Source organism: Micromys minutus (genome assembly GCF_963924665.1).
Source record: "Micromys minutus genome assembly, chromosome: X".
In the NCBI taxonomy this organism is placed as follows: Eukaryota; Metazoa; Chordata; class Mammalia; order Rodentia; family Muridae; genus Micromys; species Micromys minutus.
Window position 1 is genome coordinate 29,642,150 of NC_137970.1, and position 19,201 is coordinate 29,661,350.

General features: G+C 38.0%; 1 protein-coding gene across 1 annotated transcript in view; it reads right to left on the reverse strand.

Moving 5' to 3' along the window:
- The window catches only part of ADGRG2 (adhesion G protein-coupled receptor G2), a 109,467-nt gene that overhangs the window by 62,787 nt on the left and 27,479 nt on the right, over nt 1-19,201 (reverse strand). Inside the window, exons 2-3 of the mRNA XM_080910345.1 lie at nt 14,978-15,022; nt 1,728-1,846 (exon numbers count right to left, since the gene is read on the reverse strand). Coding sequence (XP_080766471.1) covers nt 1,728-1,845 — 118 coding nt within the window. The 5' untranslated portion in view covers nt 1,846; nt 14,978-15,022. The remainder of the gene's footprint in view (nt 1-1,727; nt 1,847-14,977; nt 15,023-19,201) is intronic.

The window sequence follows — 19,201 nt, forward strand, 5'->3', positions numbered from 1 at the left end:
TATTATTCAAGACAAATGCCAAAATAAATCCTCATAATTTGATCACATGATTTTTGGACAAAGATGCTAAAACTGTTCAAAGGGAAAAAGACAGCCTTTTCAACAAACGATTATAGAAAAATGAGATAGCTACAGGCACAAAAATAGCTTTCATGGAATCAAAGTGGGTTGAAATATGAGTTAAGGATATAAAATTCTTAGAAAAAAACACAGTGGGGAACCTCCCTGACATTGGATTTGGCAAAGCAAATTTCTTGGATTTGATACTAAATTATAGACAATAAAGATAAAAATATATGAATTATATCTCATCAGGATTAAAGACTTATATTCATGAAAGAATACAATGGAGAATGAGTATAGAAGATATTTGCCAATCATAAATTATAAAGGATTAATATACATAGCATATAAAAAAAATCTCTGAAAGTCAATAACTTAAAACTTTTTAAATGGGAAAATGATATGAATAGACATTTCTCCAAATAAGAGATAAAATGGCTAATAAGTACCCCCTAAAAATGCTGAGCTCACTAATCACTAAGGAAATACATATCAAAACCACAGTAAGATGTTACTTCATTCTTACCACCCAAACAAAAGAAAACAGTAAGTGTTGTCAAGGATGTGGAAAAACTGGAATTCCTGTGCTTTGCTTGTAGGAATGTGAAATGTATAGTCACTACAGAAAGCAGGCTGGCAAGTCCTCAAACAATGCAAATGAACCCTGCAGTTCTAATCCTAGGTGTACACCCCAAAGAAATGAGAGCAGGGAGTCAGATATTTGCTTGTGTAGGTTCACAACAGCATTATTCACAGTAGCTAAAAGACAAACAAGCAAAACATCCAAGAGCAGATGAATGAATAAACTCAATGTGGCACATATACATATAATAGAATATATGTACTTTTAAAATGAATAAAATCTTGATATATGCATATATATAACAAAATCTTGATACATATATGTATACATATACATACATACATATACATAGATGGTAATTAAAAAGCTGCTAAATAAAATCAACCAAACACAAAGGAATAAATATTCTATATTTCCATGTATGTGAGGTACCTGGAAGAGGCAAATTCATACAAAGTAAAATAATAGAGGTTATAGTGGGGACAAACACATAGTTAGTAACTTGGATGATGAAAATATTCTGGAAATAGGTAGTGGTGATAGTTGCACCAGAACTATAATCCAACTTAACACCAACAGTCTATTTAAAAGTGGTAACGGCTGGGGCTGGCAAGTCAAGGCAAGTCTTATAACCGGAGTTCAGCCTCTGGAAGTCGCATGGTGGAAAGAGAAAACAAATTCTCATAACAGATAGGTTGTCCTCTGAACAAACACAAACATACAGATACAAGCATACACACGCAAGCACACAAATACACGCACACAAATAAACAAATGTAAAAATGATAATTATTTTATACTATATATAATTATGCTAAACATTATAAAAACACACAAAACATACATACAAAGAAGATGGACATTAAAAATGAAGGAAAGATCAGTGAGATGGCTTGGTGGGTAAAGGCGAACAGCATGACCTGAGTTTGATCCCTAAAACCTACACAGAGGTGGATGAAGAGAACCAGAAAGTTGTTCTCTAACCTCCGAACATGTGCCATGGCATACACTGCCACCCATCACAAACACACACACAACAATAATAATCGTGTGAAGGAAGGGAGGAAAATTGGCACCTTACCTTTCAGGGATGTAACGAGAAGGACATGAAAACAAATGATGACAAGGAATATTTTGTATATCAGTAAAACCTCTTCAGATCTGCCAACAGGGCTGTACTGCCCACTGGAGAAAAGCATCCTGGAACAAAATAGGAGGGAACACAAATCATTACCACTGTCATAACCCCAACATAGTAATGACTCAAAGGTTATTCCTAATGACCTGGAGGTAAGACCACCTCCAGGCTGCCTTCTGAGTAGTTCCATAGTTAATACTGTAGTGTGCCTGCAGAGAATTAGCAATGTCAGGTCAGCACTTGCTACGAAAATGAAAAACCCAGGTTTATCAAGAAAGGCTCACCTGCTAAGACATTATATGCAAAATGATAAACAGGGTAGTCTTTATAGATTTGTGGAAAATACGTTCAGATTATCAAAAGACTAAATTAACAACTAAAATATCTCAGACATAATGACCACTATATAAAGCTGATTACAGATAATGTTAACAGTCAGGCATCACAGACACATCTAAATGATCTATCTCATTGATTTCTTATACTATCAAAAGAAAGCTACACTGCATTCCTTACTTATTGTGACTTATTACATTGTCATCGTTTGCATTACCAATAGTCAATATGACAACATTTTTAAATGCAAAGTTTACATCTTATTCTAATTTAAAAGATTTATTTACCATTTACTTATTTATTCTCAATTGAGGATCAATATGTGTCAAATAAGACATTAGGTCTAAATTGGAGGTAACTAGAAACAATATATGTGGTAGAGACAGGGCTCAGACTTGGGGAGAGCTCAGCATATAAGGAGAACTGAAAACGCTAAGACTATGTCACCCTGCTGAGGCTCACAAGAGAAAGGGAGAGAGAAAGGAAGTCATCAACACATTCATAGGCTCAGGAAAAACAATGAGACAGTGAGACTCAGTGAGCACACTCCTATACAGACAGATGGGAAGTTACTATGACCAGGCCTCATAGTCCCAGCTAGCAGAACTCCTGGCCAAGATACCCAATGAATCTAGACACTATAACAACTCTACAAACTGGAGATAGTATGTTCACATTCTATGGTGTGGGCAAGAAAAAATGGGATCAAAGCTCCCAGTTCTGCCATGCAATGTCAGGGTCAATGGTAGGGCAAAGGCACTTCCAATAGTCAAATGTGCTGTTTAGCAAACTGGGATAATGGCATCAACCTGAGAGAACTACTCAGATGAGTAGTGGAGAGCTCTCTTACCAGGGGCTGGTACTATGAGTACAAATGTTGGTTACACTTCATTTTTTTATTCACCCACTCAGCAAATCCTTCTATAGTTTTCTAGTTTGTATGAGCTCATGTAGTACAGGGATTAAAGTGATGAGGGACAAAAATGAAATAGAAAATTCCATTGTTGTCTCAGTCTCTGGGTAAAGAGACTTTACCATCTTCAAGAATCCAGTCATTGCTGGGTGTGGTGGCTCTCATCTTTAATCCCAGCACTCAGGAGGCAGAGGAAGGTGAATCTCTGAGTTTGAGGCCAGCCTGGTGTACAGAGCAAGTTCCAGGACAGCCAGGACTATGCAGAGAGACTTTGATTCAAAAAACCAAAAAGGGAAAAATAGAATCCTGTCATCTACTACTTACAACAGTACCAAGACAGTGAGTCTTTCCTTGATAGATAAGGTATGATCATTTCTTAGACCATGAAGTGACTCTGCCTTCAAAAGAGGGCTTACATTTACAAAACTCATGAATTGTATGGTTTGATGTGAAAAATGTATTTTCATATAGGTAAAGAAGAATTAAAGAGAAGTACTATATGGCAGGCTGGAGTGAGGACTATTCTGTAATTCCTGGTTAACTGTTACAATTGAATTATAGCATAATGAGATACACAGTAAGCAATATTTTGCCCTGTGTGACAAGATAGAAAAAGTATCTTCTGGAAAACTCCATTCCTTTAAGATATTTATTCCAAGTCCTAAGTGCTGGCTTAGAAGTCTGGCACAAGAGGACATTTCAAAGGGAGCTGCTGAAGTGGTCTTTAGTGTGGACAAAGCATCATGTACAGGAAAAGTGTGATTGATTTAGGTGGATCAACTTCCAAATCAGTCAGAAGTACAAAAAGAGGAACCAGGAAACCATGAGTGATAGATAGCACAATTCAGCTTCTATCTCAACACTGGTAAAAGAACATTCTCTGGCAAATTTCTCGTAAAACACATGCAAATCTCTCCTGCATCATAGGAATAGGCTGAGCTAGGTTGTTTATGCTGATTTTTTTTTTTTTTTTTTTTTTTTTTTGCTGAAAACAACTTAAAACCATGAATAAACTATTAAATCTGTCTAGCCAAGATGAAAGATTAAGTAGGAAGCCAAGGAGCTAACATAAACAGTGAGGCTGAGTGAGGCACACTTGGGTTTCAGATGGGAAGTGTGAAAGAAAAGTAGTTATGGAAAAGAGAACCAGAAAGCCAGAATAGACTTAATAAAAGTCAAGAAAGAGAGGAGAGGGAAATTTAATATTTGGACTAAGAGTCTAAACTGGTAGAAAAAACATTAACACAGATTCAACAAGCCCACAAAATTGCAATTATAATGGCCAAACAAAAAGAGATCTAGACCTAGCCACCTCATAATGAAACCGGAGAAAACAAGTTTTTCAAAAAACACCTTGACAATGACTTGAAAAAATAAAGTCATTACATTTTAAAGGAGCAACTCCTTTCCCAGAAGCTACCAGACAATGTAATATTACCTATAATGTGTGAAGGGATAATTTTATTCTCAGTGAAAATGCCCTTTGTGATTGGGAACAAAATGAAGACATTTTCAAAGAGACAAAAACTGGTTTGTTGTTGATGTTTTCCACCAAAACTAAAAGCCCTCACAATCAATGTTAAAATACATATTCAGGAAGAAGACATTAGACTTGAGTTGCAAGATGGAACAAAGACAGGTGAAGAAGGTGGTAGGTATCCATTCCTAAGATATGGGACAAGGATTTAAAAGGTTCCACAGTTTTCCCTTACTCTTTAAGACTTCCTCCGCAATTTCAAAAGGCATTGTGTACTCTCAGGTGGTCACTATAGCCAGCCTTTCCAATTGCCTTTCACAAGCATGGGCCCTTTGGTCATCTTTGGTTATCTACCTTTTGGGTCCAGAGACATGTGCACATTCAACATGATTTTCTATGAGGAAGGGGCTTACTTTCCCAAGTTCTGGAAACAGTCTCAAAAATGTTTGGGTTGGGAATTCCAGGGTTCTAGATTCCCAAAATAGAGTCTAGGAAAGAATTAAAAGAGGAAAAAAGAGGTATGCTTCAGGTAGGTATATTTTCTTGGTGCAAGATACTTCTTTGTACAGGGTTACAACTAGAGAAAATATTGAAAGGGGACATCTAAATCATGAGACAAAATCCAGAGACCATGATTTTCTAGTCCCCAGACCTAAGGGTAGCAAATCTGACAAATCAAAGTTAATTTTTGATTATTTAATTAAGAGTAATACTCTAGTTACATATTCTTGTTGTGATAAAACACACTAATCAAAAGCAATCTAAGGGAGAGTTCATTTCAGCTTTCAGGTTACAGTCCACCATTGAAGGAAATCAGGGCAGGAACTTAAGCTGGAAATTGCGTAAGAAACTATAGAGGAATACTGTTCTGTTGGCTTGCTGTTAGACTCATATTTATCTAACTTTCTTATATAGCCCAGGCACATCTGCCCAAGGAAAGGTGCTGCTCACAGTAGACTGGGCTTTCCTACATCAATTACCAACCAGGTCAACCACCCACATATATGTTCATAGGCCAATCTTATCTGGGCAATTCCGCAGTTGAGACTCCCTACTCAGGTGACTTCAGGCCTTGTCAAATTAACAAAGCTAACTAGGGAAGGTAATAATATCTTTTGGGGACTAGAGAAATACCGACACAGCAGTGTTAAGAAGGTAACTCAATTGGTACAGACCTTGCCTAGCACCAGATAAAAATGGGCATCCTAACACACAAGTGAAATCTCAGTACTTGGGAGGGGAAAGGAGGAGAGTCAGGAGTTCAAGGTCATCCTTGGCTATATGGTAACATAGTGAGCTTAGAGCATTCCTGAGTTTTATGGAATCCTGCCTCAAAACCACAAAATAACCCCCATAAAAATCCATATGGGGTGTGTATGTATGTGTGTGTGTGTAAAACTTATTTTCAGTACTGGGGATATATATGTATAGATATGAATCTATGCATGTATCTACCACATATATAAGATACATGAAATAATGTAGAGACACAAATTTTAAATTAATTAAAGTCTTCAAAGGACCTCACATTCATCCTAGATGAGCCTAAAATTATGACTTATCTTTAAATGAGGAAAAGTTGAGTTGATATGTTGCATGCTTTGGGGATAGGCACTAGGTCTTGCTATGTTGCCTAGACTGGTCATGAGCTCCTGAGGTCAAATGATTGTCCTGCCTCAGTCTTCCAAGTAACTATAATTAGAGAAAGCATACTCAACTATCAATACATTAAAATAACCATATAAGTCATTAAAAATAGAAATGACAGGGCTTAGGGGACTCACTTTAGTGGTGGAATAGGGCCTGGATTTTCAGTTCTCTATATGGTGATGGTGGGAAAGGAGAACAAAGCCAGAGAAACTGGAAATGATACATCAAGCTTCCTAAGTAGTGAAGAGGAAAAAATGATGTTTAAAAGAGTCAATTTGAAAGAGAAACAAAGGGGGAAAGAAACTTAGAAATATTTAGGGAAATAATAGAGTATGATAAATTTAAATACACAAGTACTTCAATGATCTACTATATATAAATGAACAAAACAATTTCATTAAAAAGCAAGCTTATATAGGTAAAATACAAAACAACAACAAAACCATAACCCAGCCTCCAGCTCTATGCTACCGTCAGGGCACACCTAGAACTTGTTCCTGATAGCCTGAGAGTGAAAGGATGGGAACAATCTAAGCCAACATTGAACAAAGGAAAGTAATGCTAGGGATACAGTTCAGAGAAGGAGTGTTTGCTTAGCGCCTAAGAGACTTGGGCTTCAATCCCCAGTACTGACAATAAAGAATTATTTTGCCAGACATGGTGATCTAGGCCTGAAATCTCAGCACTTGAGAAGTGAAAGCAGGAGGATCTCAAGCTCAAGGTCATCCTTGGCTAATAGCAACCTTAAAGCTAGTCTGGGCTATATGAAACACTGTCTCAGAAAAATAAATACATACTATATTTATATTGATATCAGAAAAAATATACTTTAAAACAAAAACATCACTTTATAAGCAAGACAATTCCTTCCCAATTTAACCTGATGAATAATATAAACATTGTGTATGAAAACATGGTGTGTAGCTGAGGATATAGCCACACAGATATTTTAGGTATGCCTGAGGATTAAAGTTAATAAATTAAGGCCCTTGTTAAGAAAGTTGGAAAATAACAATATGAATCCTAAGAAGAAAGTAATGATAAAATAAAAAGCATAAAATGATGACTAAAATAAAAGCATCAAGTAAAGAATTAATAAGGTCAAGCTATTTTCTGAGAAGACAAGGCTGGCAAAATTGAGAGCCAGGGTAATAGGAAAGGGAGATGGAACAACTAACCAAGAGAGCCAATGGAGATGGCACAAAAGAAATAAAAGGATCTTAATGAAAATTTCACTCAATGGTTTAAAAAAGTCTACACAAGAGCAGTGAGCCAGCGCCGGATAACAAGGAGCAAGGAACTGCACTCAGACCACCTGCGACCAGGATCAGCAGTGAGCCAGCAGTGAGCCAGCGTGCGGTCCCCCGTCCCCCATTCCCCCTCCTCGCCCCAGCTTGCTCCAGGGAACCAGTAACCCTGCATCAGGCTATTCCCAGCTGAACAACAAGGAGTGAGCAACTGCACTCAGACCACCCACCACCAGGATCAGCAGTGAGCCAGTGCTGAACATCAAGGAGTGAGGAACCTAACTCAGACCACCCTCCACCAGGATCAGCAGTGAGCCAGCGGAACAGCAGTGAGCCAGCGGTGAGCCAGCAGTGAAACAGCGGTGAGCCAGCGGCGATCCAGCAGTGATCCAGGAACACAAGACTGACAACAAGATGGCAAGAGGAAAGGGAAAGAACATACAACAGGGAAACCAAGACAACCTGGCAACACCAGTACCCAGCTCTCCCATCACAGCAAACAGCGGAATGCCAAACACACCAGAAAAAGAAGACGCAGACCTAAAATCATACCTCAAGACAATGATAGAGATCCTTAAACAAGAACAGGAGGAAAAGCAAAAAGAATCGGAAGCTTTTAAAGAGGAAACAAGAAAAAGACTCAAAGAACTAGAGAAAAACAGAACAAAGGAGATAAAGGAATGGAAGAAGGAATTTAAAACGGAAATTGACACAATAAAGCAAACACTAAAAGAGATAACCCTAGAGGTAGAACACCTAAAAAAGAAATCAGGAGTCACAGATGCAAACATTTCCAATAGACAACAAGAGATGGAAGAGAGAATCTCGGGGGCTGAAGACAACATTGAAAACATAGACAAAACAGTCAGAGAAGATGCAAAAACCAAAAAGCTCCTACCCCAAAATGTCCAGGAGGTCCAGGACACAATGAGAAGACCAAACTTAAGGATAATAGGAATAGACGAGGGCAAAGAATATCAACTTAGAGGCACAGTAAATATCTTCAACAAAATTGTAGAAGAAAACTTCCTTACCCTTAAGAATGAGATGACCATGAGCATAAAACAAGCCTTCAGAACTCCAAATAGGTTGGACCAGAAAAGAAATTCCTATCGACACATAATAGTCAAAATGTTAAGTGCCCAAAGCAAAGAAAAAAATATTAAAAGCAGTAAGGGAAAAAGGCCATGTAACTTATAAAGGCAGACCAATCAGAATCACACCTGATTTCTCAACAGAGACTATGAAAGCTAGAAGATCCTGGACAGACATCATACACACCCTAAGAGAGCACAAGTGCCAGCCAAAGCTGCTATACCCAGCAAAACTCTCAATCACCATAGATGGAGAGACTAAGATATTCCAAGACAAAACTAAATTTACACAATGTCTGACAACAAACCCAGCACTACAACAAATTATAGGTGGAAAACCGATTACAATGAGGGAAACTACATCCCAATAAAAACAAGAAAACCTCTAAGCAAGAAAACCAAAAGAAGAAAGACATACAGGCACAATTCAACCTCCAAAAGCAAAAACATCAGGAAACAGCAACCACTATTCCTTGATATCTGTTAACATAAATGGACTCAATTCCCCAATAAATGATATAGGCTATCAGACTGGATACATAAAAAAACCCCAGCAATTTGTTGCATACAAGAAACTCATCTCAGAGACAAAGACAGACACTATCTCAGAGTAAAAGGGTGGGAAAAAACCTTCCAAGCAAATGGCCCCAAGAAGAAAGCTGGAGTCGCCATTCTAATAAAGAATAAAGTAGATTTTCAATGAAAAGTTATCAAAAAAGATAAGGAAGGACACTTTTTACTCATTACAGGGGAAATCTGTGAGGAGGAACTCTCAATTCTTAACATATATGCTCCAAATACAAAAGCACCGATATTCATAAAAGAAACCCTACTAAAGCTCAAAAAATACAATGCATCCCACACAATAATAGTGGGAGACCTCAGTACCCCACTCTCACCAATGGACAGATCACGGAAACAAAAACTGAACAAGGATACTGTAAAACTAGCAGAGGTTATAAACCAATTGGAATTAATAGATATCTACAGAACATATCAGCCTAAAAAAAAAAAATACACCTTCTTCTCAGTACCTCATGGCACCTTTCAAAAATTGACCACAATAGATATAGGAAGACTGAAATACTCCCATGCATCCTACAGATCACCATGGTCTAAGGCTGGTCTTTAACAACAACAAAGACAACAAACAGCCCACATACACATGGAAACTAAACAATGCTCTGTTAAATGATAGCAGGGTCAAAGAAGAAATAAAGAAAGAAATCAAGGATTTTCTAGAATTCAATGAAAACGAAAACACAACATACCTAAACCTATGGGATGCAATGAAAGCAGTACTGAGAGGAAAACTCTTAGCTTTGAGTGCTTCCAAAAAGAAACTGGAGAGAGCTTACATCAGCAATCTGACAGCACAGCTAAAAGCCCTAGAACAAAAGGAAGCAGATATACCCAAAAAAGAGTAGACGGCAAGAAATAATCAAACATAGGGCAGAAATCGACCAAATAGAAACAAAAAGAACCATTGAAAGAATCAACAAAACCAAGAGCTGGTTCTTTGAGAAAATCAACAAGATTGATAAACCCTTAGCCAGACTAACTAGAGGGCAAAGAGAGAGTATCCAAATTAACAAAATCAGAAAGGAAAGTGGAGAAATAACATCAGATCATACTATAAAAACCTATACTCAACAAAGCTGGAATATCTAAAGGAAATTGATGAATTCCTAGACAGATACAACGTACTAAAGTTAAATCAGGACCAGGAAAACCATCTAAATAATCCCATAACACCTAAAGAAATAGAGGCAGTCATCAAAAGCCCCCCAACCATAAAAAGCCCAGGTCCAGAAGGGTTTAGTGCAGAATTTTATCAGATATTTATTGACGACATAATACCAATACTCTCCAAACTATTCCACAAAATAGAATCAGATGGAAAACTACCCAACATATTTTTTGAGGCTACAATAACCCTCATTCCTAAACCAAACAGAGACCCTACATGGAAAGAGAACCTCAGACCAATGTCACTTATGAACATTGATGAAAAAATACTCAACAAAATCCTTGCAAACCGAATCCAAGAACACATCAAAATGATCATTCACCATGACCAAGTAGGCTTCATCCCTGGGATGCAGGAATGGTTTAACATACGGAAATCCATCAATGTAATCCACCATATAAACAAACTCAAAGAAAAAAACCACATGGTCATCTAACTAGATGCTGAGAAAGCATTTGACAAAATTCAACACCCCTTCATGTTAAAAGTCTTGGAAAGAACAGGAATCCAAGGTCCGTACCTAAACATAATAAAAGCAATATACAGCAAACCAACAGACAACATCAAACTTAATGGTGGAAAACTTGAAGCAATCCCACTAAAATCAGGGACTCGACAAGGCTGTCCACTCTCCCCCTACCTATTCAACATAGTACTGGAAGTCCTGGCCGGAGCAATTAGACAGCAAAAGAATATCAAAGTGATACAAATTGGAAAGGAAGAAGTAAAAACATCACTATTTGCAGATGACATGATAGTGTACTTAAGCGACCCCACAAATTCCACCAGAGAACTCCTACAGCTGATAAACAAGTTCAGCAAAGTGGCTGGATATAAAATTAACTCACACAAATCAGTAGCCTTTCTATATTCAAAGGACAAACATGTGGAAAAAGAAATAAGGGAAAAGATACCCTTCACAATAGTCACAAAAACTATGAAATACCTTGGTGTGACTCTAACTAAGCAAGTGAAGGACCTGTATGACAAGAATTTCAAACCTCTAAAGAAGGAAATCTAGGAAGATCTCAGAAAATAAAAAGATCTCCCATGCTTATGGATTGGAAGGATCAACATTTTAAAAATGGCAATCTTACCAAAAGCAATCTACAGATTCAATGCAATCCCCATCAAAATTCCAACCCAGTTCTTCACTGAATTGGAAAGAGGAATGTGCAATTTCATTTGGAATAACAAAAGACCTAGAATAGCGAAATCCATCCTCAACAACAAGAAAACATCTGCAGGAATCACTATCCCTGACCTCAAGCTATATTACAAGGCAATTGTGCTGAAAACTGCATGGTACTGGTACAGAAACAGGCACTTGGATCAATGGAATAGAATAGAAGATCCAGAAATGAGCCCTCACATATATGGTCACCTGATTTTTGACAAAGGAGCTGTAAACATTCAATGGAAAAAGGACAGCCTCTTCAACAAATGGTGTTGGTCCAACTGGCACTCTGCATGCAGAAGAATGAAAATAGACCCTTTCTTATCTCTTTATACCAAGCTCAAGTGCAAGTGGATCAAAGATCTCCACATTAAACCAGATACACTGAAACTATTAGATGAGAAAGTAGGGAAAACCTTAGAACTCAAAGGCACAGGAGAATATTTCCTTAACAGAATACCAATGGCTCGAGCTCTAAGGTCAAAGATTGACAAATGGGACTTAATGAGATTGCAAAGTTTCTGTAAGGCTAAAGACACTATCATGAAAACAAAATGGCAGCCAACGGTGTGGGAAAAGTTCTTTACCAACCACACATCAGATAGAGGCCTAATATCCAAGGTATACAAAGAACTCAAAAAGTGAGATGCCAGAGAATCAAACAACCCTATTAAAAAATGGGATACAGTCTTAAACAAAAATTTCTCAATTGAGGAATATCGAATGGCTGAGAAACATCTAAGAAAGTGCTCAACATCTTTAGCCACCAGGGAAATGCAAATCAAAACAACCCTGAGATTCCACCTCACACCAGTCAGATTGGCCAAGATCCAAAACTCAGATGACAATAGATGCTGTTGAGGATGTTGAGAAAGAGGAACACTTCTCCACTGCTGGTGAGGTTGTAAACTGATACAACCATTCTGGAAATCAATCTGGCGGTTCCTCAGAAAAAATGGATATAGTAGTACCAGAAGACCCAGCTATTCCACTTCTGGGCATTTACCCCAGAGATACTCCAACATACAGCAAAGATACATGCACCACAATATTCATTGCAGCTCTATTTATAATAGCCAGAACCTGGAGAGAACCCAGATGTCCTTCAGTAGATGAATGAATATAGAAATTGTGGTACATTTACACAATGGAGTACTACTCAGCTATCAGAAACAATGGCCTAAGGAAATTCTCAAGAAAGTGGATGCATCTAGAGAATATCATCCTGAGTGAGATAAGCCAGTCACAAAAGAACAGACATAACATGCAGTCACTGATTATGGAATATTAACCCCAGAAAGCTCTGACCACCCCAGAAACAACCCACAGACTGTGTGAAGATCAAGAAAAAAAAAGAAAATAATAATATATTTTAATTAAAATAGAACTGTATTACATCCCCCTTTTTTTCTAAAGCCCCTCCCAGTTTTTTTCCTATCTCCTCAAATTAATAACCTCTTTTCCTATATTATGGTTACATATATACATATGTGTATGTATAGGTACCCACAAATACTTAATTACAACATTATAAAAATGTGTTTGTATACTTTTATGCAAAAATGCTTAAAATCTGTACATTTTTCTTTTAAAAAAAAGTCTATACAAAATGGACAAATTCCTGGAGGGGGCAGGGAGAAGAAGAACTATTCAATCCGAAGAATATGTACAGCTATGAAAGTATCACAATCTTCCCAAAAAGAAAATTTACTTAAACAAAAATTTTAGTCTCACAAAAATTCAGAGGCAAAGAGAAAAAAAATGCAGAGCATATCTTAACTCATTTTCACAGCATCTAGGGAAAGTCCTCACGTTTTTGCTAAATACACATGTGTAAGTGTATGTACACACACACACACATGAGTAATTGACAGAATTCTTTGTTACAGAAATGCATAACAACAATCATAAATCTTATAAATTAATCAGAGTAAATATAGTACAAAAGAATTTTGGCACCAAATATCTTTTTCAAAGATAAAGTCATCAGGAACTAACTAAGGCCAATATTTCAGTAGTCAGAGAAACATCACATATTCTAAAAGGAACAAAAGAATCAATTTCATACAGATGACAGACGCTGGGTTAACTGCTAAGTGGTGAAGTGGTGTGAGCATGGCTCCAGAATGGCAGCTTTGTGTAACATTTACCACGACACATATTCAAGCCAGTGTGTATGTGAAGGTTTCACATCCCTAGGCGCAAATGGAAGGAAAATGATCTGTTTAGTCCACACCATAGAAAATTATGTTCTTAAGAAGCCTTGAGAGCTTTCTGAAGCAGAGACTTAATGAGGAATTATTCAGGTCAGGTTAGTCTGTAGGGAGGGCCTCTTGATTATTACCTGAAATGAGAAGAATGTTCCACCATGGGTGGCACCATGCCCTAGGTAGGTAATATTGAACTCTATAAGAGCAGAGAAAATAAGCAGGACTTATTACAAAACCCGAAATGAAACTAGAACAGAAACTCTGGATAAATGCATCTTTTCAGGCATTGACTTGCACTGGAGCTGGAAGAGGAAGTTAGTCAGAGCACATGGTATGGATGCTTCAGGAGATCATACTATAGAGGAAGGTATATTCTTGAAAAAGCAACCCCCTTCCCAAACCAATATTCTGTCCCCCTTTTTTTACTTTTGTTATAATACCATGTCAACTCCTGCTTTAAATCACAGCTTACATATCTAATAGCTTTGTAACCCTACTGGGTGCTTAAACCTTATTTATAACATTCGCTTACTAGTATCTATATTTTAATTATATGCATTATTTATCTTGTAAATCATTACAGGACTACTGTATTTTAAATTGTTATAACAAATATTTATATTATTCATAAAAATTTGATAATTTATATCAAGTAAAACCCAGATACAACCACTGTTTGAGTCCCTAAAGAAAGGAAAGGACATGATACTGGGCAAAGCAGAGCACTTGTAAACACACAAGGTCCCAGGATTTGACCCCAAGTATTGCAAACAGAAAGGAAGGGACAGAAAGGAAAGGATGAAAGTCAGTAGTGGCTTCAGAATTTGTCTAGAAGGAAGTTAAGCAGAAATCTGTTTGGGAGGCACTCTGAAAGTTGCATGAACACAGTACTTCAGGTGACCAGGAAAACTTAGCAACATCTATTTCAAAACACAACAAAGTTGTTAGAGCCAGGGAAGCCAGCCCAAGGAGCAAGACAAGAGAACCGCTTGACAACAGTGCAGAAAGGCTTTTGTCTTTAGCGTTCATTACAATGTCCGCTCCTACTTCAAAATGGCCACCCTTTCCCTAAGGCCTAGTCAAAACCAACAGACTTTTGTTACCAATGTTACCAAGAAGAAAGGTTCAGCAAAAGCTTTTCAGTAAGAAAAAGAAAATGTATGAAGAAAAGAGAGCTGCAAGTGGAAGTAAAGGGTTACAATCCAAACAGACAGAATACCAGGTTGGGATGAAAATGGGAACCTGGAGTGAAGAAGGTTGTGAAATACAGAAGGAAAAAAAAAACAAATAATGCTCATTGTTTCTTACAATACTATTAGGTAGAACTATCCTGACTCACCTGGCAGGACGGTCAGAGAAACAAGGGAGGAAACTCCATGCACATCTGAAAATAAAAACGAGAACAGATAATTAGACCAATGCAAAGTAGATCTTTATGGTCCCAGAACACATCGATACTGCGCACCGAGGCTGCATCTTGACAGCAAATGCTGCTACCAGGGAACAGATTATAAATGGCAGGAACAACCCAGAAACCAGTTTGGGGGTGACTTCATCCATGTACGTATTACCACCCAGCCCAAGTCAGCATTAATTGCATTATAGGTATGCAATTATAGGTATTACTGGATGTATAATGGTTAGTGCTGATTGTCAAGGTGACAAGATGTGCGATTGCCCAGGAGGCATACTTCTTAGCACACCTGTGAGGGGTTATTTTGATTGAGTTAGCCTCTGGAGGGATTAACTTGATTAGGTTAAATGATGTTGGAAGATCCATATAAAAAACATGGGTGGTATCATTGGCAGGGATTGGTTCCTGGACTGTATAAAAGGGAGAGAGTATGGCCTGGCTGAGAATGGACACTCGTCACTCTCTTGTGACTGTGGATGACATGTAAGCAGGTGCTTCAAGCTCCTGATGCCTGCACTTCACTGTCAAGGTCGACTGGATTCTTGCACTGTGAGCCAAAATGAACAGTTCCTTCCTGAAGTTGCTTTTGCCAGGGTATTTTTTTTTCACAGCAGGAAAAGGTAACTTATAAATATGGTGAGGTGATAAGGGTAGATCTGGGGTGGGACAGACTCTTCTAGAGACAATATTGGTTGTGTGTTGCTTCATATTCTGTATCCTTTTTCTGAAAAAATCCCCGATATTTCAAAAGGCAAAGACAAATTTTTTTCTTTAAGAAGTTTGAGTAAATGACTATTAACTGACTAATACATTTGGCCCTGAGCTGAAAAGGGTAGGTGGGGTCATTCATTACAGCACAACCGAGAGGAAGACAGAGCATGCTAGAGAGAAGAAGCGGGGTGGCTACTTAAAGCACAGAACATTGCCGAGTCCTTGGTTTGTATCTTTTGGAATATTCTATCATACTTTACTCTGGTACTGCTACTCAAAGGTGACAGTCACTTCGAATTAATTGCATCATCTCATGTGAAATAGAAACATGACAACCCCTTCAACCAAGACGTTCAGTAAGAAAACAATCTACCATGTCCTTGTGGAGCCAGCTGATCTACTTCTGCCTTGACTTGTCAACTCACTGCCAGGACAGAAGTTGATGTTCAAGGAAGAATCCAGAATATGGATGCAAAGAAGAAGTAAGTAACCATGGTGAGATTCTATTGATCATAGTAGGTTCGCTAAGAAGAAAACTTAATGTCTTAATGAATTACAACCCAACATGCCAAATCCTCCATTAAGCAATGTCTTAAAAAGAAAGAGGAAAGAAGCCCAAATATGTTCTTCTGTCCTAGGATAAATGGATTACAAAGCACGTCTCACTGCTTAATATGGAATGGGTGTATGATTGCTACAAACAGCATTAGCATAAGCAAATAGAAACATATTCATTGTGAGTTGAGAGGAGAAATCATTTTAATAGACATTTGTAAAATTTATTTTCTACATAGGGATTTCAAATAATATTTTGATGCCATTTCACAACTCAAGCACACCGTGTCTCCAAAACCCTTATTGACAACTGTGATAAAGCACACTTAATTATTCCTGGTAACACAGCTGAATAATGAACAGCAGGAGGCTATGTTTGCTCCTTTGGAACATTTTTAGGTAGAAAAGTATGGCAAACAACAATGACATTTGTTTTTCCCAGTCGATGAAAAATATGCTAATCATACCCAAAGCTGGAGAGCACATGACAATATACACACTTGTGTACACTGCTAATGGGAATTAAAAACAGAGATTTCTGAATTTTTGAATTGTATATTCTTTATTTTTAAGATTTCACTTTACTTGTAATTGTTTTTAAATCAAAATAAAATTACATAGATTCCCCTTTTCCCTTTCTTCCCTCAAATTCTTTCTATGTACTTCACAAAGAACTACAGGCAACTAAAGACTGCTGAGAGACATTGAATTAGTCTCTTCCAGGGATGAGCCTCTTAACTGGTTATCTAATTCTAAGTAGTCAGTGCTGAAATCATATATGCACAAGCAATACTGGATAGACTAAGCCACTGCACTTAAATATCTATGCATTTATACATATGCAACAATTTATTTTGAAGATATTGTCTTAAAATGCTAAAAACGTGCCGAGATTTTAAATTCAGAGGTATACTGACATCCACAGATACATCAAGGAAAACAACATTCTTACAGCCTTATGTGTGGTGAGGAAGGAATTCTCATTATCCCAGGAGGTGAATATTTAAATGATGGCATAGCCACGTTAGCCAATAGGATTCAATGACCGAAAGTGCAGTGGATTTAGATGGCCCAGCATTACAGAGACTGCCAGTACATATAAGTCAAGTAAAAAAAGCAAGCTCTTCACACACACACACACATATTTATATGTATATATATATACACACATATATCCTATACATACATACATACATACATGCATGCATGCATATGTGCATACATGCATACATGCATACATGCATACATGCATACATACATACACATTAAGAAACAGCCCAAGTTGAATATGTGTATGTTAGCCTGTATAATGACATGGGTCAGTTCATATAGAAAAATCACGAAAGAAAACCCACTAAATCTTTCACAGACAGGACTGGTACATGAAGAGTAAAACCAACCTGAATTTGATCGAACACAATGACTTCACGTCTTATTTATATAAGTAAGCCTGTTTCTTTTAGTGAAGAAAACTGACAGAGTGAGGATTAAACAGCCCAGAAAGGAAGCTCTAGGACAGGATCAATGGGAGGGAATGCTATCACTTTTCTTCTTATTGTCACCTTCCCTCCTACTTAGGAGCAATTGAAGGCTTCTGATCTCAGAAAAAAAAAAAAACAACAACAACAAAAACAAAACAAAACAAAAAACAGTTTCTCTCTTAGAAAGTAGGAATTCACACGAGCAAATTCCTGATATCAATAACAAAAGAAGTGCTGTGAATTTGCCTGCTGGACACTGAGGCCTAAACTTAAGTAAAAAGCTGCCCAACCTCCTGCCTATGGATCCCAATTTACCTTGGTGGACACTCCATTCCTATAAGCCTTCATCTCGTGGAGCTGCTAAACAGGAAGAAGAATCCCATCCACACCAGCATTTCATAAGGAAACATAGCGGCTGCCAATGTTTGGAGCACTTACATCATTGAAAGGAAAGGGCAAGTCACAAAAGCCCTATCAACTTATGTAAGACATGGCACAGAACAGAGAAGTCTCTCAGAGAACAGCTAACTCACCAATTGTTAGGATTAACTGAAACCTCCCACAGTTGCAGAGTACCCCAAAGCATGACATCAGAAGTTTGTGGATATATCCAACTACCTCTAGTTATCAGACTGGCTAAAACCCAGGCTAAAGTCAGTGTAACAAGAAAGAAAACAAAACAAAGAAGAAGAAAAAGAACAAAGGCAAGAAGCCTCTACAAATGGTTTGAGTGGGAGGGAATCTTTCCTTGGGTGTATCTAGGACCCTGCTCCATAGCAGAAGAAAGCCTTCAGGGAGTTTGGCTCCAAAACTCAGAAGTCTTGCCCTGGGTAGCTGGTCCTTGGGCCAGGCATCTTGAGGGTACTTGGTAATCCAGTGGGGGTAAAGTGCACAGGTGACAACAGCCTCTGTGCTCTGAAGCAATGTGACCTTGGTCAGAGAACAAAACGAAACGGTGACTTGCAGCATCCTGAAAGGCCCAGTGCTCCCTAGAATGTAATGATTAATTAGTGACCCAGACTGAGGACCAGAGATTGGCTCACAGTCCCTGACAATGATGTGAAGAACATGGGAGAAGGGACCAGAGGGCCCTGGCAATGAGAAATAGGGCCAGAAATAAGTGAAGAGAACTTTCCCCCCACAGACAGGGGGAAGAACAAACATGATGATGATGGTGATGATGGGGTCTAGTGGACATGTCCAGGACCAGCCATGCTGTAAGTTAGTTCATACCATCACTGAAGAACACAAGTTGTTCTAGATTAGTACCCTGTGATCACACTATTTATATCCCAACCCCTCTATACAAGATCTTGTCTCTACAGACTGGCTTGTTTGGTTCTAGATACAGGCCATTTGAAAGAGTTTAAATGTGAGTTGGCTTTTGAAATGTCTAAATAGA